Consider the following 21204-nt stretch of genomic DNA (forward strand, 5'->3'; position numbering starts at 1 on the left):
TGTATTGGATTTAGGTGGGAAAGGAAATGTTAACGATAAAATCAAAAGACGGAGACGGCCCCAGCTTTAATCTCCTGATGGAACTTCTCAGGGGAGACCACTGAAACCATGGAGACTTCAATGTGCCTTAGGGTCAAACGTAATGGCAACAGTTGACGCAAGAAGTGACAGTTTTCCTCGCTAGTTTTCGGTATACGTTGACAAATTAGTAGATCCTACTTCATCCGTCCATTTGTTGTATTAAAGGCCCTACTTTTTAATTGCGTTTTTAACGTTGTTTTTCAGTTGGAAGTGTAGCGTAACTGTTGCCGCAGCCACTGACCCATTCTAAGCTTACGGTGGCGGGCTCATAATTACTTAACAGACAGTATTTCGCTTAATTTTATTTTATAATTTTTACGTATTAGGTTTAGGCAAGTTTCGCGTACTTAGCGCCGTTTGTACAGGGTCGCGTTCCGTACATAAATAGTCGTTATATTTTTTGCAATTTAACACAGGGTGATACAGCAAGAGTTGGTCTGAGGATATGTCCGTTATTATTGGTTCCGTGGAAATGTTTAGATTGTGGATATATTTTGGAGAGTCCTTGGAATTCTGCAGCCAAACTGAAGAATATGAGTATCGTAAGTCTGTTACAGTGACGTCAAATTTATTATTTTTAATGAGTGGTGTTGTGATAGTTGAAATTACTTGTTTCTTGATTTTGAAAATGATTTCGCGGGCCTACAAATGAAAAAGACTGTCTTTATAACCGTTTATCTTAAAGCTTGGGGAAAAATAATATAAATAAAGCCGGATTTGAGGAATTGATTTAAAATCTTAGCAGTTTTCTGAAATATCTAGCAGATAGAGTTTTGTGTATGTATACTATACATACATCCGCATGACACTTGCTATATGAAAACTGATAGATGTGTTCATTCAATTTTCATAGAGTATCTCATGCGTAATTACTCTTCTTGGAATGTCATCTTGTAAATGGTCGAATGTAAAGTACTAGGTGTCGTTACCACTATTTTCATTAAGAACCTAAATATGTAGAATATTCCCTAAACATACGGCGCAAATTAAAAAAAACGTTTCTTGAGTTAAAATAATATCATAAACTTTTTTCCTCATTTTGACATGATTAATATTTCCTTAAATTTGTGCCGTATATTTAAGGTCAGTCCTGAAGTTAATACATTAATGGAAAAATCATTTTGTTCGAGCTCAAATTATTTGGAGGTTATTGTTTTTGAAAATGACTATTTTTGCGATTCCTCATTTAACCGAGACAGAAGATCAACTGAGAAGTATTTTTAATCAATTTCTCATGTTCAAGTTAGTTAAGATTCTTTTTCATACAGCTTTACGATAAAGGTACGGCCTTATTTGTATACCCAATACATAAACGTATTTGTGGTATGCCTCAAACTGTAAAAAAATCCACTCATTTTCATTCATAGCCATTTGGTAAATATTAAACCTTGCTCGTTGGTCAAATTCGGCTACTATCGTCGTCCCTTACAAGTACAGACTAAAGTGAGTGATTTGCATGACTTGGCGGCATTTCTAACTTGAAACATATCTGTGTATCTTTTAAGAGTTTATCAAATGATTGAAAAGTAAATAGGGGTTATTGTAGCAGATGTGTGAAGTCTTTTTTTTTTAAATTCATTTTAATCAAATAATTTAAATATTTTCATATGCCAGTATGATGCTTCATTCTATTCAGCCATTCTAATCCATTTGAAGAAACTTTAGTACAATTTCGGAGTGTAGCAGTTGCCACTTTTTCACACCGTTAGGGTGCAACACCAAACAAGGTTGCCAAATTTTTAACAATCCGTACGATTTCTATAAATGTGATTAATAGGTTTATACAAGGGAGTGTGGTAATATTTTACAACGCAAAGATTCAATATCTCATTTGACGCTACTACGGGGTCTATCCAATAAATGCGAGGTGTTGTGACTTATTTCAGATCAGACATTTAGTGATACTCCAGGTTTTCTCAATTTGTAGGAAATAACACGTACTGATTGAGGGTTAGAAAGCTAGCAATATCCTTCGATTCTAAATTAGAATCAATAACCTGCTAGGTATCGACCAATTATAAAGTAGCAAATTCCATAACATGCTACTTCAAAAAGAAACATGGAATTTTATTAAATTTTAATGGGACACATTTGTATTAGTTAATTAGGCAATATATGTCTCTACTAGCTAGTACTATTCTAAGTAGCTTCAAAACAGCAAGTAGTATATTGTGTACCCAGCAGGAAAAGTAACATGATAGCTGATGAAGCACAGCCGAGGCGACTAGCAAGCATCATAAAACGAGAACATGATTTTCTTGCGAGATGCACATACTTTTCTTTCTGCAATTCAAAATTAATTTGAAATATGTAAATCTTAGACACAATCTATACGAAAACAGCCTTATTGTTGTGGGGACAATGAAATCGTAATCGGTCAAAAAAGTCCTTTTCACCAATTATATGGTGTTACAAAATGTTAGGAAAATTAAAAAGAAACCACAAAAAGGGAGGGGTGCTTTTTTGTTTTTCCTTGTACTCACTGAAAGTAAAATCTGAATCTTGCTCCAAAAAATTTCTATTTTAAAAATAAAATATGTTCGCCTAAAAACTGTACTTTTTCTAATGGAATACCCTCTAATATTATTTATTTGTGGTGTATGCTCGACACCAAACAAAACCGTCGCCTTTTATATGAAGTATTCCTAGAATTTTGAGCAAATTACTAAAATAATTAAGTTTACAGGATATTCTATTAGAAAAAAAATGCAATTGTTGGCTGGATTTCTTATATTTTAAAATTAAAAACTTTTATTTACAGGTACAAAAGTATTAGGGATATGTTTTCTGCCCCACAGTATGACCCTGTACATAAACCCTGGATACCCGGTGCCCGTTTAGGGGTGAACTCGACAGAAAGTCCGCAATGCCGAAGTAAATTACAAAGAAAAACACAAAAATTAAAGAAAACGTTAGGATACGAAGTTTCGCATTTTAACCATCAATGGGTGAACACGTCACATTGTGTATACCTTTAAGTGTAGTAGTCATCTTAAATTTAAACCAAATATCTCATAAACTAAGAGCTGTAAAGAAAAGATTGAGAGTCCTTCTGTAAGGTTGTCGCCCTGCACTTCATTAACGAATGGGAATCTGGATAACTGGAAAACAACAATCTGAAATTCAATTTGGAATTAAGTTTATAGAAAATTGTTTTCGTATTTTTGGATGTACAGTGTGCCCAAGAATTCTTTGAACAGAATCTGGAAACACTGTACACTAAAACATGTCAATACGTTCAATGTTCAATTATTTATATTTTTGAATATCTCTTTCAATTTTGCCAGCATAAAAAAGTACTCAAACTAATTGTGAAATGTACAATGTTGCATTAGCGGGGAAACAGTGTCGCAAACTGTCGTAAATGTATCGTAATCGACCAGTAATTCATTGGACAAATTAATTAAAAAATGTTAGTATTTTGTACTCGAAGTGTATAAAAAGGACTTAAAGCACGAGCCAGATATTGCAAAACACGACGCGCAGCGCAGTGGATTATTCAACATTTTTGTTAGAAGCTCGCTGCAACTAATTGCCGCGTTTTGTTGTCAGAAAGTGTTATAAAGTTGCTAAAGTGTTTATACATGGCGGAATTGAAATTTCTGATATTGCTTCCCTACCATACCTGCACCTTTCCTAACCGTATATGCATGATAAAGGCCTCTTTCTGTACGCTGCAGCGTGCTATAATAATTGTGATGCAGGTGTAAAAATTATATAAAACATTTTTTCCTGAAATTTGTGGGGGTTACGTATCGTTGTCGTTAAGTAACATCCGGTTTAGGCAAATTAGTGCACTTGTCCAAATACAACGTTAAGGCAGGGTTATCTTCTCTAGGTACCAAAGCTTACAGGTCAAGAAGTTCAGTTCCTCATTTTTGTTGGATAAACCTTGTATTCTGCTTCCATTGTATTTTCTGTAAATAGGTTTTTCATAATTTAACTAAACGTTTAACTGACATTTTACTCGACGAAGAAACGCCCTCAAAATAGTAGCAATTAACGCCTCTCCACACAGGGTGAATCGGAGATATGTATTACAAAGACGTTTACGTCTTGCATCTGTAAATTGTCAAAAATGCATTATGAATGCATCAAATCAATGCACTAAAGGTTGTATACAGCTCAAAGTGATTTGGATAATTATCCCTATAAAATATGGATAATGTTAATTTTATAAACAAACGTTCATTCCAATATTATGGTTGATTTGGAAAATGGTTTTTGGCTGATTTGTAGATTGCTGAAAACACTTTTACCAATTTGTGTTGATTTTCTTTTTTAATAGTAGTGAAACTACGGCATATATTGACTATTGTTATAAATAGTCAAGTAGAAAGTTATTTATTAACAAAAATATTTTTATTTGTTATTATCGTCTAAAATGTAAATTATATGCTTCTAAGCTATTTATAAAAAAATGTGGCAATCAAAAATTATATCCCTGGATCTCTTGGCAGATATTAGGAAGCATGTTTATATAGAGCGTTGAACAAAATACATCAAGTAAGTCTAGTTGGTAATGAATACACAACAAAGGCGTAATAATAATGGAGTCACGTCTCCACCACTTTCTGACTTCTTTTTTTGCTAAACGCTCGTTTTTATGTTTAAATATCAAAAATTGAATTGTTAGAAATTATATCGAAATTAACGTTGCATTTTGTTCGTTTTGAAAAAACTTACTTTTGTGTAATATTTGATCCGTACTTTCGTTATACATTTCAGTTTTATTAATGTTAAATAAAACATAAGACTTATAGGGTGGCCTTTAAACGACCGTACGATTTTGCGGTCCCAAACCCTCAAAATGAAATTTTGTACTCAATTTTTGAAACAAATTTTTACATGAAACTTTTCTATTGAAATATATATTATACATCGATAGTAATTTTATTTTATTGTCTCCGACCTACCTCCCATAACCGATTTTTATTGGCATTAAAGTAGAACCACCCAGTCTCACCAAAGAATTGATACTAAGATGTCACCAGTAGCAGATTTTCTTTTGATAAGAGCACATGACGCATAACAGCTTGGGATGGTGACGATTAATACAATAAATGAAATAATCGATTAACTCCTTTTAATTAGAGAATTAATCAATTTAAGTTATTCGTTTCAATAAATCAAAAAACTAATCCATTGATTTGGTTTGCAAATTTATAATTTTATTTAAATTACACGAAGCGTTACACGGATCGTCGTTGTTTTGTATGTGTAACGTGAATGTACGGCCATAACAATATTTATGCTACACAATATTCAGTTTTTTAAACTCTTATTCCTGAACGCTTGGCTTCACAATAATAAAATCAATTAAGTAATTACTATTAATGTAGTCAGTTAGGAAATGCATAGTTTTATGCAACTAGTGGGAGTCTCACACGAATTACATAAAATAAAATTTCCTGAGTTTCATATCTACATTTTACTAATTTTCCTGTACGATGATGAAATCCTAAGAAATTGCTAGATCTGGTTTGTTCCATTGGTTAACCAAATTACAAAATAAAGGTACCTGCTTTCATTATGTAACCAGTTACAAAATGGAACCCATATAATCACCACTTGTTATCACAAAAACTGTCTCGTATACAAAAACAAATTTAAATTAGTGGGGAAATCATTCCCTCGAAGTGCCTTAAATCGGCTACACAGTGCGAATTTCAATACGTTGAGGTGTTCAATAGACTAAATTGTCAATTGCCACGCATCCGTAGTAAGCCATATTCAAAACTGTACATGGATTGTAGACGATGGAGGACTCTTGCCTGTGTGGTCAGAATGTGACTTGAAGAAGAAGCGGCTCTAGGACTTCGACTGAAGTGTTGCTATGAAAGGTGCAGTTTTTTACTTTAATTTGTCCGCAGCATGACAGAAAAAACACATTTTCTTATATTATTGAATGCTATATTTTACACAAGTTCAGTCATATTATACAAACACAGAAATGTGAAAATGGAGCAACCGGATCCTTCTATCCATAGATACAGCAAGACCATCGAACTGCATTTTAAAAATGATAAGATTCAACCTGGTTGTATTTTTGTATCATATCATTCTTTTACAATAACAAGTAAATATTTTTCTATGCAAATATACACGAATATAAGCCACGCATGTTAGTCTTCCCTTGGTTTTTATTCACTACGAATTATTTACGACTCTAAACAATGTCGGTGAAATGTTTTCAAGATATGAGAATGATACATTTGCGATGAAGATATGGTGAAGAAACTCTTAAGCTAAATAGGAGGAAGAACTCTTAAAAAACAAATATGATGAAGCCCGATTTTCAAAAATTGTGAGCAAAACCAATTTGGCCATTTTCCTTGAAAATGAATATTAAAACGACTGTATAATAAAAGGGTTTATAAAATAGGGTCTTAGCTTTAACACTACTTATCTTAGTTATATATTTTACAAATAGTATGTATATTCAAAATTGACAATATACTTAATACATTTGCTTTTTACTCGTAATAGTTTTAATAATGAGCATAATATTTACCGAATGTTTGTTTTTACAAGGCGGTTCTTCCATCTACGAGACGCTTTTGCGGAACATCAAAGATGGCTCCAAAATGAGCATTAGTCGGTATCTGAGAAAAGGTGGAATCAGGCAGAGCTATTTTGATTAAACTTGCAGCAAACTTACAAATCCTAATGGATTGTCACACGTCAATAAAAAAATGTAAATTATGAATATTATGTTACTTCATTCGAAAAATATCAAGATTTAAGTTCACAAATTTAGAGGGAACCACCTCTCCCAAACATCCAGTAAGCCTGGAGCCAATGAGTTTATTTCCACATTTAGGGAAAATGTATCGGATTCAAAAGAGGTTTCACAAATCAACAATTATGCTATAAAAGTCTCACATCTACTGGTCATTTCGCCTGTTTGGCTCGACCTGAGAACCACAGAATGAACACCTAAAGCTATTAGTTAAATGATATGAAAAAATAAAAACTAAGTGCCAAAAAAATCCAGGTAACTTTATAACAACAATTTCCAAATAAACTAAATACAAAAATTATGAGATACAAATAAAGATCACTGGTTAACTTTTGTGTTTCCAAGCAAATTATATTCCAGCTAGAGTTGCCAAACTTTCAGTGGTCTTCCAATGGTCTAAGTAATACATACGTGGCATTTCAAAAACATGAAAAAGTCCAATTAGCTCACTAACCATTATTATAAGGGCAAACAGAGGTAAAAGAACATTCCGCATCCGCTTAAAATATCAGTGACGCTGTCTAGGGGGATTACTGAGAAATCATAATCAACTTTTGATTTTTAACAAGGATATTCTAATCTTCATTACCTTTCTGGATCTCCAATCTAATTTTCTCTCTATCAGTTGTAAAATGGATAGTTCCAAAATTTAAGATATAACAAAAAAATAAATAAAGAATGTATTTGTGACTAAATGGCCGCACAGGGCGGAACATGCTGTAGTATAGTGAATGCTTCTCAGGGAAAACTGTATCAATCGATTAGGGAAAAACTATAAATAGGAAAAATCTGAAAATTTGGCAAGATATGAAAGTCGATAGAGGCAAGCGACTAAATTGTATTCAAGATAGCGGCGCTTCAGGTTGTACTGGAATTGAATCTCAACTTGCTTATGTTAAAAATAGAAGAACCCATTTATTAATGGATTATTGGAATCCCTTATTCCAGGAATAATACATATAACATACCATATTCCAATTATCAACGGTTTCCGAAGTCCACCATTGGAATCTCGTTTATGGTATGAGGTACGAAGTCGCTTCAAATAGCTCAATGTTAGGCAGTTCAAGACTTCATAAGAATATAATAGCAAACGGTGTTTTTCCTGTTTATTTCATACAACTGCAAATTATAATTGTACCTTAAGCACATCTAGGAATTTCTGTCTCCATTGTTTGTGGGTTTAAAAACTCCAATTTACCCTGTGTTCAATAGCGATTATGAACGAAAACTTCTGTACAGCTGGATGTAGCTGCCGCTGTCAATACCTCAATTTGATATCTCGAAACCTGTCGCAGTTCCAAAAAACGGCTCCGTGGGAATAAGCGCATTCCACTTTAAAAAAGTAGCTTCGGTAGTCGTTTTTTCCAAATAAGCCTGTAGTAGTTGAAAACATGTTTAAATCCCTCCAAAATGATTCTCTCACAATCTTCTACATCGAATAGGTTGAACCACCCTGTATAGTAAGACTTGAGCGTATATGAGATGATTTGATCAAACTAGCCCAGAAGTGAATCAAAACGTCTTTAATAGATTTTATTTAAATTTCAATGAAACCTGGCAATGTCGGCGATACTTTCGCATGTCAACCGGATGCGGAATGTTAACTTATCTCTGATGCTAACATTTCATCTGCATTGTCTCAATGATTAGTGAGATAAGATAATTGGGCATCCGCATATATTTTATTAATTTTACATGAAATTCAAATAACTTGAAGAAAAACAGGAGATGAAGATCATATTATAACTCATTGACCCCTGGTTCGGTGTTCCATAGGGTGTTCAAATATCAGAAAATATTACAAGATAAAAAATATCAACGATTAGTGAATCTACAAGAGGGAGAAAACTAACCAAGAATTATCAACAGAGGACGGAATAAACACATATCAATTCTTAAATTAAATACGTTAAGCTTCTTTTTTAAAATATCTTATTTAAACACCCTACAAGAATACAGAGAAAAAAGAGATTGGGACATTCAAACTTGTGGAATAAGTCTAATAAAAATCTGAAGCTTAAATGTTCCAATCTGTGGGCAATTTTGTGCTTATTAATATTAACAAAAGGAATTGTTTTAAAGTAAGTTTGATCATTAATTGTTCTAGAATATTATCATTTGTTTACACTATTTCATTATATTCAAGCAATGAAAGCGCAATCTAAGGGCGTCCAGTCAGATTTTTGTTGAAACTGGGCGGGAAAAGGTGAGCAACTCCAACACCATTGAACGCGGAAAAGAACCCGCGCACAGCAAAAAACGGACGCAGCACACCCTAAAATATATTGCATCGAAGCCATAACGAACAATTAACGTAGTCCCTAATTTCGCAACTCTAAGTGTTAAATACGCTCGTTTCTATATACGTGGTGGGAACGAAACCTTCCTCGAATTCTCCGTTCATTCTGCGTACCCTCGTCCAACCGTCACCCTGGTCCGTTTCCACTAGATGCAGCTCTTCGTCTATAGACATTCGTATGCTACCCTCACTTGTTGCTGTAAAAAAAGTTAAGTTGGTTTCATTCTACATTTTATTTATGAGGAACGACCCTTTTTCCCTAAATACGGTCTTGGCGAGGTCCTTTATACAGGGTGATTCGCAACTTATCTATAACATTTTAGGGGTAGGTGTGTCATGAAAAACTAAGTCGATGTTGTAAGAAAATTTTTTGGAAACATTTTCTGGCTGGGTAACATAAACTTTATTTTGAAAGTAACACCACAGCTAGAAATCCAACGAAGAAAGAACCTGTGATTTCATCTTGTCCCTTCTTGCTGGATCTTAATGGGTTCCACTAGTCCACGGCCCCAGGCATTTTTGCGCAGGATAATGTGGGATAAAGGGATAAGGTGGAACGAAATGCAGATGACAACAGAATGACACAGATGGTTCCATGACAATACAGATGGCTACATAACTCATATTGTTTAAAATTTTCAATTTTTTTCAGTTAAAAATTATTTTACCATTAACTTGTCACACATCATCAAATTTAGAAATTTACTTTCTATCAAAAAATGTAGAAAAATACAGAGTTCTAATTAAAATTCTGAAGTTGACATCTGAAGCAGAAGTTGAGGTAAAAAAAAACTGACGTTATTTGGTAGTCCGAACAATATCAAAATCCGTTCATAAATAACTGAGTTAGTGTTTCGTCCGTTTTTTACGAGACAGCAGGTATATCCATTCAGCAGAACCGGCCCTACTTGAAATCCATAAATTATTTTAGGAAAAAGTACCAATAAGGCCTGTCCAAATATTTTAAAAACGAACTGCGTTAGTTCAAGTTTTCAAATAGTTGAAATGGGCGTAAAACTTTCTACAACTTTTCTAACTTCTGTGACTTTGTGATCCACCGACAAATATGCGAATTGTACAAATCAAATTTATGACACCCTCACTAAAGAACTCACCTTCAAAGGGGTAGAGCGCTCTACAAATCCCTATAGCAGGCAACATATCCGCCTCGTAATACTCGCTCTCAGGGTCGCCGTGATTCCCATCATACTGATCCTGGTCCGAGTCTGCGTGGTGGAGGGACGTGTGAGACGTCCCCAGGCCGCTTTCGGGACTGTTTGAACAACTACGTCAAATACGGTCGGATTAAATGCGAGCGACGAAAGCAACAGCCAATGAGGAATACAATAATATACACAATACTTTAATTTATGTGTGTAGGTAATATTATGACAGCATTAAACGTGAAGAACGTCCCATGCAAAGGCATGCAGTTCAAACCTGCAAAATCAAGGACAATAGACACTTAAAGCAAGACCACGCATATGTTCGCATTTGTCAAAATGACGTAAACCGAATTTTGAGCTTACGACAGACGTAGCGATCCTTAATCACCGATTATAACTTTAGAACATCCCGAATTATTTTTTAAACAATTGTAAGTACCAGAAGTTTCTATTCTTTAGATGTGACTCAAATTCTAGATCTGAAACTGAAATCCACACAATATATCGTCCATGAGAAAGTACGAAAAGTCGCGAATAGGAACATCAGCTCGAAGAAAAAATGAGATGTCAAATAGAAGTTCCCTGAGCCGTGTAGCCTGGCTTTAACTCTATTTTACACAACGGTTTCAGTCGAACATAATAAGAATCCTCCGGCATTTACGGTAGTCGGGCACGTTTGCGTTAATGACGATTGTGCTTTAAGTGTTTAATAAGTTTTGCACATGACGTTCGTAAGCAATAGAGAGATATGGAAGTGCTTGTGTTAGTTTGACAGTTTAAGTATAGCTCGATGAGATTCTTACCGCCTTTGGCCTTGGTGGTATTAATGTTACCGCAATTTAGGGCATAATTTCACCAAGCTCAATTTGAATTTCACATCATGTCGGCAATTGTCTTAGAAGACTTTTTGAGTTTAAACCCCAGAGATAGAATTAAAACTCTTCAAAAGTGTGTATACTGGTGCGTCCCAATTTCTATTTAATTAATGCAATTTTTTTTCATTGGGACTTAACCTTTAAGTTTTGCACTACTATTAAACTCTAGTAGAGTTATTATAGTATATCCAGGATTTTTATGAGAGAAAGTCTCCTTCGACTGTTTTATTTGGATATCTACAACAATGTGTATTAAAAGTAAAACTTCTTTTAAACCAATTTTATAGGATACCTAGTATATAATTGTTTCTGTAGATAAGGCTTTGAATCTGATTTTAAAAATATATGGTTCCGTGATGTATAGTTTTCAGAGAATTTAGAATTTCTGTTCCATAAAATTAATACGGTCAACAAAGAGTACTGTTGATATAGTAACATTAAAATACAGCAAAGTAAATTACTGACAGCAAATTAGTGATACTTTTGCTGACCATATTATCGATTAATCGTGCATCACATCTTAAACTTACGGACAGCTTACTACTTTGCAATAATTTCGTTATTGAGATTTATCTGGTATTTCTAGTGATCGGAAGATGTCAAGTAGATGCAGTTTTACAGTAAGAAGCTGTAATTTCTATTAGTTTAGCGCGGAACGATAGTATTATATACATACGAAATGTCCCATTTTAATGGAAACAGCTTGATATTTCCTGAATTATTCGACTTAAAAAAGAGTCTCAAAAGTTGTAGAATACCGGAGGGCAAGAAAGGTGGCATTACTTATTTTTTGGCAGCGTCAATTGCCGTCAAAGTTATTTGAAGGTCAACTTTAACATTTCAAATGGCAACCTATATTTTCTTTTTATTACAGATTTATTCCTAGTATGATTCTGGATACTTTTTGTATCAAACATTTTTTTAAATAACGTCTAGTTTCTTTGTTATAAAGTGAGAAATGTGTTTTAATGTTGTAATACTTTATTGAATGCAATGTAATATTAGTTAATCTATGAAGTGTTCAAATGAATTATCATCATCCTGAAGACAGAGTTGTATTCTTCGGTGAAAATGTTGTGTTGTTTGCAGTAATATTTGTTGCAGGATATTTGCACATGCATTAATAACTTTTTGTCGGATATCTTGGCATGTTGTAGTTTGCTGGCGATAAACTACATTTTTCAGATAACCTTACAGAAAAAAAATTGACTGGGTCAAGTCGGTATCTCTCATTTTATAACAAAGAAACCTGACGTTATTTAAAAAAATGTTTCCTACAAAAAGTATCCAGAATCACACTAGAAATGAATCTGTAATAAAAAAATATAGGTTACCATGTGAGATGTCAAAGTTGACCTATGAATACTCTTGACGGCAATTCGCTGCAAAAAAAATGAGCATTACCACCTTTCTTGTCCCTCGGTATTCTACAGCTTTTGTTTGAAACATTTTTAAAAAAATCGAATAATTCAGGAGATATCAAGCTGTTTCCATTAAAATGGGACACCCGGTACATATTTATATACTTTTTAAGTTCTACATCCTTTTGTGGCATGTGAAAACTTTAGAATAAATTCATTAATTAGGCCGATTTAGGGCCTTTAGAACTATTAAATGAAGTCAAACTTTAGTTCGTTTGATAGCCGTCTTCATATCTCAAAACATCGACACGTTTCTTCACTCTAAACAGAAAAGATTATTGTGTAAAGCATCCCCAAGAAAGAGAGGTAATTATATTTTAGTTTTTGTTATACTTCTCTCTTTTTCCGCAATTTGCCTGTTTCGGATACTTGCATTTTTCCAGTGGCACTTGAGTAAATGTCCCACCTCTACTCAGCCTAACTGATTGATACAACACTAGGAATTTCTTTGCTATAGCCGGGCTAGATAATTAAAGTGCCAAATTTTAACTTATATCTTTGTAATAAACGCCACATATGGCACATTTGATATTTCCCACATAGTTATTTTACATCAAATTTATACTGCTCTCTTGGAAGGTAATCACAGCTGTCTATATGCACTAGTGAAATTCTATCAATAAGCCGATAACTTTAAGTAATAATTAATTTTACATTTAATAGCTAATCTACTGTCAATGATAAGTGTTCTTGGCGTTTTGTAAATATTCTGCGAAAGCTTGTATTCATTTTTGGAATTGAAACTGAGTAACTCATGATCTTGAGCTAAATTCGGGTAAACCAAACAAACCTATTGGATTTGTAAAATATAAAAAATTCTTCAAATAACAATCAAAAAACAATACTCTGAACTAACCTGAACCTATGCGAATATTATGGAATAGAAACTCTTCATTTACATGAAATTTCTGATAAATTGATTCAACGCTTCAATTTTATAATTTCACTTTGAGACTATCAAGTATTGTTTTATGACATGGCATTTCATTGGCAAAGATTAGTTAATTCAGCAGCAACAAAAAGTAAGCCCATAATATATCTTTAATTCACCTAAATAAAATAATATCGTTATCGAGACACTGCTTGTAGTTATTTACTAAGATTAGTGCCAATAAAATTTCCCATATCTCTCTAATATGAATTTGGGAGTAAGCACCGCAATCACCCGAAAGCAACACCACGGAAAACCTACCCGTGATGCAATTGCGGCGTTCCTGGTGCGCTTCTCTTGTTGTGATTTAACGTGGGATTTGCTACGCTACTATCACTGGCGGACCTGCTTCCAAATTGAAATTTTAGAAGAGTGCCAACATACTGAGATTAAAATAAGGAGAAATTCAACCTGCTTAAAGATAACTTACCTACTGAGACTATCGTCATCTGCAGCACTCCCTCCACTGTTCCTATGGCTTCGAGATGCTCCGTTTGTTAGTCTCGGACTACCTGTTGCGGAGTTGTTTTGATTCCCTTAATCGGAAAATTTAACAGTGAAGTTTAAATATCAAACTATATTATCGAATTGATACCTCTGATTACTTCATCCAAATAGCCTTGATATCGCACGAGGTCTTGTTGGAGTTTTTCTAACCTATGGCTACATTCGTTCAGTTGGCCTGAAAATTATACATTATCTATTAAAACAAGAAACTTTAATTTTACAGGGTGTCGCACTGAAAACAATGATTATGGAAAAACTACAATTAAGAAAAATATGAAAATTGGGCACTATACGAGACTCGATGGTGCCCCTATGAATAAATTTTTTTCAATATAACGGTATTCCCCCTTATACCAGGAGTGATTGGTAACTTGCTGATTTTAAATGGAACAACCTGTACAGTCAACATCGCAGTAAATCAAGTGACGTCCACATTCAACATAAAACAAATTCAAACCGTTAGGTAGATCTCCATGGTAATAATGGTGCAGATTAAGCTGCCCATTCTTCTTTTTGTCCTAAAGGAAAAAGCAACCAGGCGACAAACTTACTTTCAATAGTCCTAGGATCTCCAAGGGCAGGATTGCCCTCATACACTCCCTTCATTTTCATAAGCCCTTCTCTGGCAGCCGACTCTTGCGATATTTTCAATTTGATTTCGTCCATTTTCTGTTGCAGCTTTTTCCGTCTTTGATTCGGAGGTAAATCGCTCAGATCATCCTTTGCGTCAGCAATTGCAGCATTCTAAAAGGGCAAATCAATTAATTACAATTTCTAAACATTCCTGACAATGTGCAAGATTATTACATGGGCGAAAAAGGACGCAAGAGTTCACTTTCAAAATAGTTAGTTGGATCAGGCGATGAAGTTGCATAAATCTGGAAGTATTACAGCTCATAAATCCATTGATCTATACACACTAGTGAAATGAAGAATCGAAACGTTCGAATTTGGGTATTATAGAAGTTTTCGAAGTATGTGGCTATTTGTTAGCTTTAAGAGGTTGTAACCTTCAGTCATCTGCCTGAAGAAGCTCCTGTTCAGATATTGCCTTATATGTACATCGTCTAGAATTTTTATAATAATATTGTACTGTATAAAACGCAATAATAATGTACTCTTATCAGTTTCTAATGACTCTTAATCAAGTAGACAAGACAATACAATAGTTTAGCTTCAAATTTACCATGGAACTTTTATGGAAAATTTACATGGAAAACATTATTATAAGTTTCTTTGAAATTTCGTCCTTTTTGCCCGTCAACGGGATTATTCGTGCCCATATGATGAACAGGTATTATTCACGTTACACAAATGGGATGGATGTAAATTAACACGTAGTGTGAAGAAAGCTAAGCTTTTCTATACAGTGGTTCGAGTATTATCTACTTTGTCAGCATATAACATTGAGCTTGGGGATTTTGAAAACTATAAAATAGTAAGTCGATTAAATTATATCAAAAGTATGATCTTTGTTCAGTTTACTTATATGTCAAGGAAGTTACACATTTTTAATTCCTTTAAAGACGGAACGTCGTAGAACCAATTTAATAAAATAATTTTATATTTAATAACGGGCCAAAGAGATAAAATTTTTGCATTAAAATTAGCTTGAAGGCAAAGTTAATAATAATGTGGCACTTAAATCCTTAAAAATAAATAACTTATTCGAGATCGTTAGGATGGCGAGGTACGAGAGATGTTAGCAGGACAACGGCTAATAACCGACTGACTTTATTGGCCCAAAGTGACCTTTTATAACCAGTTCAGTATAAAGAAATTACCCCTTTATGAACCCTCTGACAACACAAATACAAAAACATCATAAGTTATACAGGGTGCCTCATAATTATGATATATAGCTGAACCACAGAATTCTTATATAAAAATATTAAGATTTATCTTAATTTAACTATATTGAAAAGTTGAAAATAATTCAAATATAGGGCGGTAAAACTATTTCAAAAATTTTTCATACAATGAGTCCTACTTAAGAGGAACACAATCTTATATTTTTTTTATTTCTAGAGGTAAATAAATAATTTTTGATACACTTATAGAGCTCCATAAACTGCATATTCTACGGTATTTAGCATAGGAAAAATTTCAGGACATCGCCTACTGCAACTGATAAACAAGGCGATTTTTCTAATGTTTAGCTTCGCGTTAGAGATATCGAAAAAAGTTATTAGAAAAAGTTGTTTAGAATATTATTTTAAGCTTACGTAACGATTTTCATTGAAAAATTAGCATTTAAAATTTTTTAATTATCTTGTATAAAGTCCATGCTTCAATGCTCAAATTTATCATTATTCTTACTAGTAGGCCATCAATAGAAAAACTATGATAACGAAAACGAATTTAACGAATTTTAAACGAATGGTATTGGCAGCTTAATAAACAGATATACTGTTATTTTGACATAATAATTGTTTATATATTTCCAAGTTTAGCAAGTAAAATTAGAAATCCCCGTCGAACATCTTACATTATGAGAAAAAATTGAAATAATAAAATTATTTGAAAACAATGTTCGAAGTAGTAGAGAAGTTGCTCATGAATTTGATAGATGCTGTCTTCTTATGGCTTGCTGTTCAATATGCAACAGTAGCTAAGATAAACAGGTTGTTCAATACTACCGATTGTGTAGTAAAAAAAATTTCGTAAAGCCCAGTTCGTAGACATCAGCAAAATCTTCAAGACGCAATTATTTTGGCTGCAAACCAAGAAAATTCCAGGGCCAGTTTAACCCTTAGATAGTAATATTCGACTGTCAGGAGGACGGATAATTTTATTGCATCACCGAATCCACACGAATATTTCCAATTAAGCCTGTTCTAGTTTGTTACTAATACGTTTATAATCACCGTTGCGACTACACGTCTGAGAGGCGGATGTTACTCGTAACGCGCCAACCTACTGTTAATTTTTCCAATTTTTCTTCATTTATTATTTTAAAATTTTAAAATTTAGAGTAGTTTTTAATTTTATTAAACACGTAAAAAATAAAATAAAAAGTTATGTTTAAACAAAGTATTGGGAGTGCAAATTAATTCGGTCCATTTTTTGTGTTAAAAAATACATTTATTTTAAAACAAAATGAATGAGCAGATCAAATTATTGAACATCGGCTACTACTTTTTCCCATCTCTCAGGCAATTTTCGAATTTCAACTCGAAAAAATGACTCATCTTTTGAGGTGATCCAAGTTTGGAGCCAATTTTCGATTTTTAGGAAAGAAATGACCCGGTGACCTGTCAAATCATGCTGCATCCGTCGGAACAACCAGTGGTCACTAGGAGCAATATCCGGAGAATACGGCGGGTGTGGTAAAATATCCCATTTGAACGTTTCCAAATATTTTTTTACGACTTTTGCGACATGTGGTCGAGAGTTGTCGTGCTGAAGAATGACCTTCTCGTGTCTTTGATTCTATTCCGACCGTTTCTCTTGTAGTGCACAGCTTAAACGAACACATTTGCGACGAATACCAATCTCCCGTAATGGAATCGCCAGGTTTAAGCAGCTCATAGTCGACAACGCCCTTTTGGTCCCACCAGATATAGAGCATAAACTTCGAACCATGGATATTCGGCTTTGGTGTTGATGTTGAGGTTGATGGCAATGATTGACCGGGCTTAGCGTAATATTTTTTCTTCTTGAGGTTGTCGTAGAAGATTCACTTCCCATTTCCAGTCACAATCCGATGTAAAAAATCCTTTCTTCGTTATCTTTGAATCAGCTGCTCGCATGCGAAAAATCGCCTTTCAATGTCTCTTGGTTTCAATGCATAACTTCCTTGCGTTTGAATCATTTGCTTTCAAACGTACCGAGATGGCTTGGTGAGTCACTTTAAATGATTCTGCAAGCTCCTCTTGCGTTTGACCCCGATCTTCATTGAGTAATGCCTCTAATTCTTCGTCTTCAAATTTTTTCGGCTGTCCAGAGCGAGGCTTGTCTTCAATGCTAAAATCACCATCCTTGAAACGTCGAAACTATTCCCTACATGATTTATCAGTTGGAGCAGAGTCATCATAAACTTTCATAAGCATTCGATGGGCTTCAGATGCACTTTTTTCCAATTAAAATAGAAAAGGAAAACTTCCCGCAAATGCTGCTCAGTTAACACAAAATTCGACATTTTAAATACAGTACAAAATAAGGTTATTGTATGAAACTCAAAGTGATATCAATTGTTATTATTGCCAGATTCCTAATCTCTCTGAAAACATTAAAATCGGCGGGCACTTGAACCAGTCATGCGCCTGAAGATATCTTTTGAATATGGACCTAATTAATTTGCACTCCCAATAGTTGAATGTTTATTTCATGAAAAACAGTGCGGCAAATTAAAACAAATTCTACATACGTCTGACGACTGAGAGATGGATGTTACTTCTAAGTATAAAATAAAGATGTTACTAGCTAAGAGTTAAAAAACTTGTCGTAAAAATTAAATTTTTCAAAAAACCGAGTAAAAAGATGTTTCCTTCTTCATGAAATAAAGTCATTTAAACCCAAATACTTACACATTTTGGTGGAAAGTGACAAAAATAACAGGTTGGATTATTGTTATTGGGACCCAGGAAACTTTTTAAACGATCCCCAATTTTTAACAAAAATTATGTTTACCGACGAAGCTATATTCACTATGGGATGGTGTCTTCACAAAATTGCAAATATTGAGCTGTAGAAAATCCTCACTGGATTATTAATTACAAAGACCAATATTTAAAAAAAGAATTAATGTTTGGTGCAGCATTTTAGGCGATTAAATAATTGGACCTTTTTTGTTTAACACTACGTTAAATGCAAATCGCCTGCTTAATTTTTTTACCTCTCAATGACAAGAAATGTAACTTTTTTTGATATTTCTAACGCAAAGCGAAATATTAAAAAAGTCGTCATCAATCGCAATAGGCGAGGCCCCAACATTTTTCCTATGCTAAATACTGTAAAATATGCAGTTTATAGAGTTCTATAACTGTACCAAAAATTATTTCTTTACCTCTAAAAATAAAAACAATATAACACTATATTCATCTCAAGGGGGCATACTGTATAATCTCTGGACAGATTTTTGCACAAAACTGTTCTTGAAAAGTCGAAAAATAATTTTAAACTTTAATACTCTGCATCAGTTATTGCTTACTAGGTGATACCTTATTATTTTCACAAAAGGAATCTAATGTAATTGTGTACCGTTTATTATGGGACATCCTGTAGATGGAGACAACAGGACAATATTAAAAAATTTGTAACTTTACGTTACAAAGTATCTATTTCAAATTTTTTTGTAATTAACAAAAATAACATATTAATTATCAATAAAAAAGTTTTAAAAGATGCTTGAAGGAACCTTGATAAAAATGAATTTACTGATTAAATTGTTATCTAAAATGCACAAAGAAAATAACAAGCTTGTGATAAATCGGCTAATAAGGAGAATAAAGGAATGAACGATAACAAAATCACTAGCCAAGTTCATAATAAGTCATCTTTGGTATAATCCAATTGTCTTTGTTCCTCTTCCGGCTTCATAATTCAAATTACTTCGTTATACAAATATTTCTTCATCGTTTTTTCTCAAAGATGAGTTACACATTTGAAAAATTTTGCAATAATTTTGTCACATAATATTTTTAAAAAAATTAATTACTGTGGGAACCAAATGTCACAAGTGAATTCAATAATTTTACAAAATAATTTCCTTTGAATAGCATACTTGAAAGAATACGTTTCGAAAATCATATTCTGATGATCGTTTTAAATATGCTGAATAGTTATCGACACACGAAAACGCAACAAGTAAGCTGGTAGTTTACACAAGTGACGTTAATAACAACCGACTTTTGTAGCACTTTAAAAATCCTTAAATAGAGTAAACAAAAATATTTGCTTCCTGTATAGGCAAATTTAACTACCACTGAATTTAACCGAATCAATTATAACATCAAAGGCGGCTTATTAAACATTTAAAACATCGATGAACTATGAACAACATTTGACTCAACTACTCTTCTAAACAAATACGGACACAAAAATTAAGCGGTTTCAAAAGCACGTACCTTTATCGCCATACAGACCTCTGTAAGCTTCTGAACGCATGAAAAATAATACAAAGCGTTAGCGAAAATTGTAGTAAAAATAATCTGAAGAAGTTCGGACTAAAGGTCCAATAAACAAAGGCGATTAAATCGTAATAAAATATAAATATAATCATAATCAAATGAAAGACAATGCAAGAGAAATTGTGCTGTTCAGTTTTCTAGTAATTATTATGCAATGCTAGCAACATTGCAACGTGAAAAAATGCTGAGTGTATTGTAGTCGCATTCACAAACATTAATTCACAGACACAAAGCCTAAATGTTAATTTTAATCTGGCAAAATTGACATGGCTAACAAAAGATATTTCCAGCACAAAGAAGATATTCCTTTAATATTAAACTATTCTGAACTTAAGTTTATTGCTTGAAAATAACAAGGTTTGATGAACCCTGGATTGACGGATATCTAATGTTTGCCCTTTTGCCTGCGTGCACTATTTCAAAATATATGCAACGTTTTACTTACTATATTAAAATAAATTGTCATCACATACATGGGCACCAGGGAAGATAGAATCGGAAATAAAAAGTTAATATTATTTATCAGAAATATCGATCAATGTCAATGTTGTAAGATGGCATGGTTTTTTCATTAATAAAGAGAAAGGAATTAATTACTATATGAAATGCTAAAAAATACTTTGACCGTCAATTAGAGAGCTTAATTCTAACATTTTCAACATATTTATTGGATGTGTCCAAGATAAAAATGGGAATCCCGGGTAAACGATACTATTATATTTATAAATACATTTACCATACATACTGTTTGCAAATGGAAAGAAAAAATCCGTAATTGAACAGGTAAAAATAAAAATTTAGCTTAGTCAGTTTAGTGTAAATCCCGTTTCGCAATTGATTATATTTTTCCTCTTTTTTGACTTTAAAACAAACGAATTAGCAGTTTTGAGTAGAGCTGACTCGAGAGAACCGCATTTGGAAAGGCATGAACCCCGGACACTATTCAAATGTGCACTAATCGTGTTGTTTTATTAATTTTAATTGTCATAAGTTCAGTCAATGCTTATCTAATATAGAACAGTAAATTTGCAGTATCACTCTTAACGGT

At 33.4% G+C, this 21204-nt stretch overlaps 2 protein-coding genes across 10 annotated transcripts in view; one reads left to right on the forward strand and one right to left on the reverse strand.

Annotated features, from left to right (window-relative positions):
* Hr39 (Nuclear hormone receptor FTZ-F1 beta) overlaps positions 1-4968 on the forward strand; it is a 37487-nt gene extending 32519 nt beyond the window's left edge. For all 3 annotated transcript variants that reach the window (XM_066406999.1, XM_066407001.1, XM_066407000.1), the window contains one exon: positions 15-4968. In XM_066406999.1, the coding sequence (XP_066263096.1) occupies positions 15-104 (90 nt within the window). In that variant the 3' untranslated portion in view covers positions 105-4968. The remainder of the gene's footprint in view (positions 1-14) is intronic.
* A 1004-nt stretch (positions 4969-5972) lies between these two features.
* Cip4 (formin-binding protein 1-like Cip4) overlaps positions 5973-21204 on the reverse strand; it is a 62092-nt gene continuing 46860 nt past the window's right edge. Inside the window, exons 8-14 of one of the 7 annotated variants that reach the window (XM_066406828.1) lie at positions 20094-20123; positions 14577-14769; positions 14114-14200; positions 13949-14054; positions 13780-13866; positions 10241-10398; positions 5973-9322 (exon numbers count right to left, since the gene is read on the reverse strand). In XM_066406828.1, the coding sequence (XP_066262925.1) occupies positions 9162-9322; positions 10241-10398; positions 13780-13866; positions 13949-14054; positions 14114-14200; positions 14577-14769; positions 20094-20123 (822 nt within the window). In that variant the 3' untranslated portion in view covers positions 5973-9161. Of the gene's footprint in view, positions 9323-10240; positions 10411-13779; positions 13867-13948; positions 14055-14113; positions 14201-14576; positions 14770-20093; positions 20124-21204 lie in introns of all 7 variants that reach the window. The other 6 variants (XM_066406827.1, XM_066406825.1, XM_066406829.1 and 3 more) reach the window with 6 other exon arrangements.

Source organism: Euwallacea similis, chromosome 3 (genome assembly GCF_039881205.1).
Source record: "Euwallacea similis isolate ESF13 chromosome 3, ESF131.1, whole genome shotgun sequence".
NCBI classification, from domain to species: Eukaryota; Metazoa; Arthropoda; class Insecta; order Coleoptera; family Curculionidae; genus Euwallacea; species Euwallacea similis.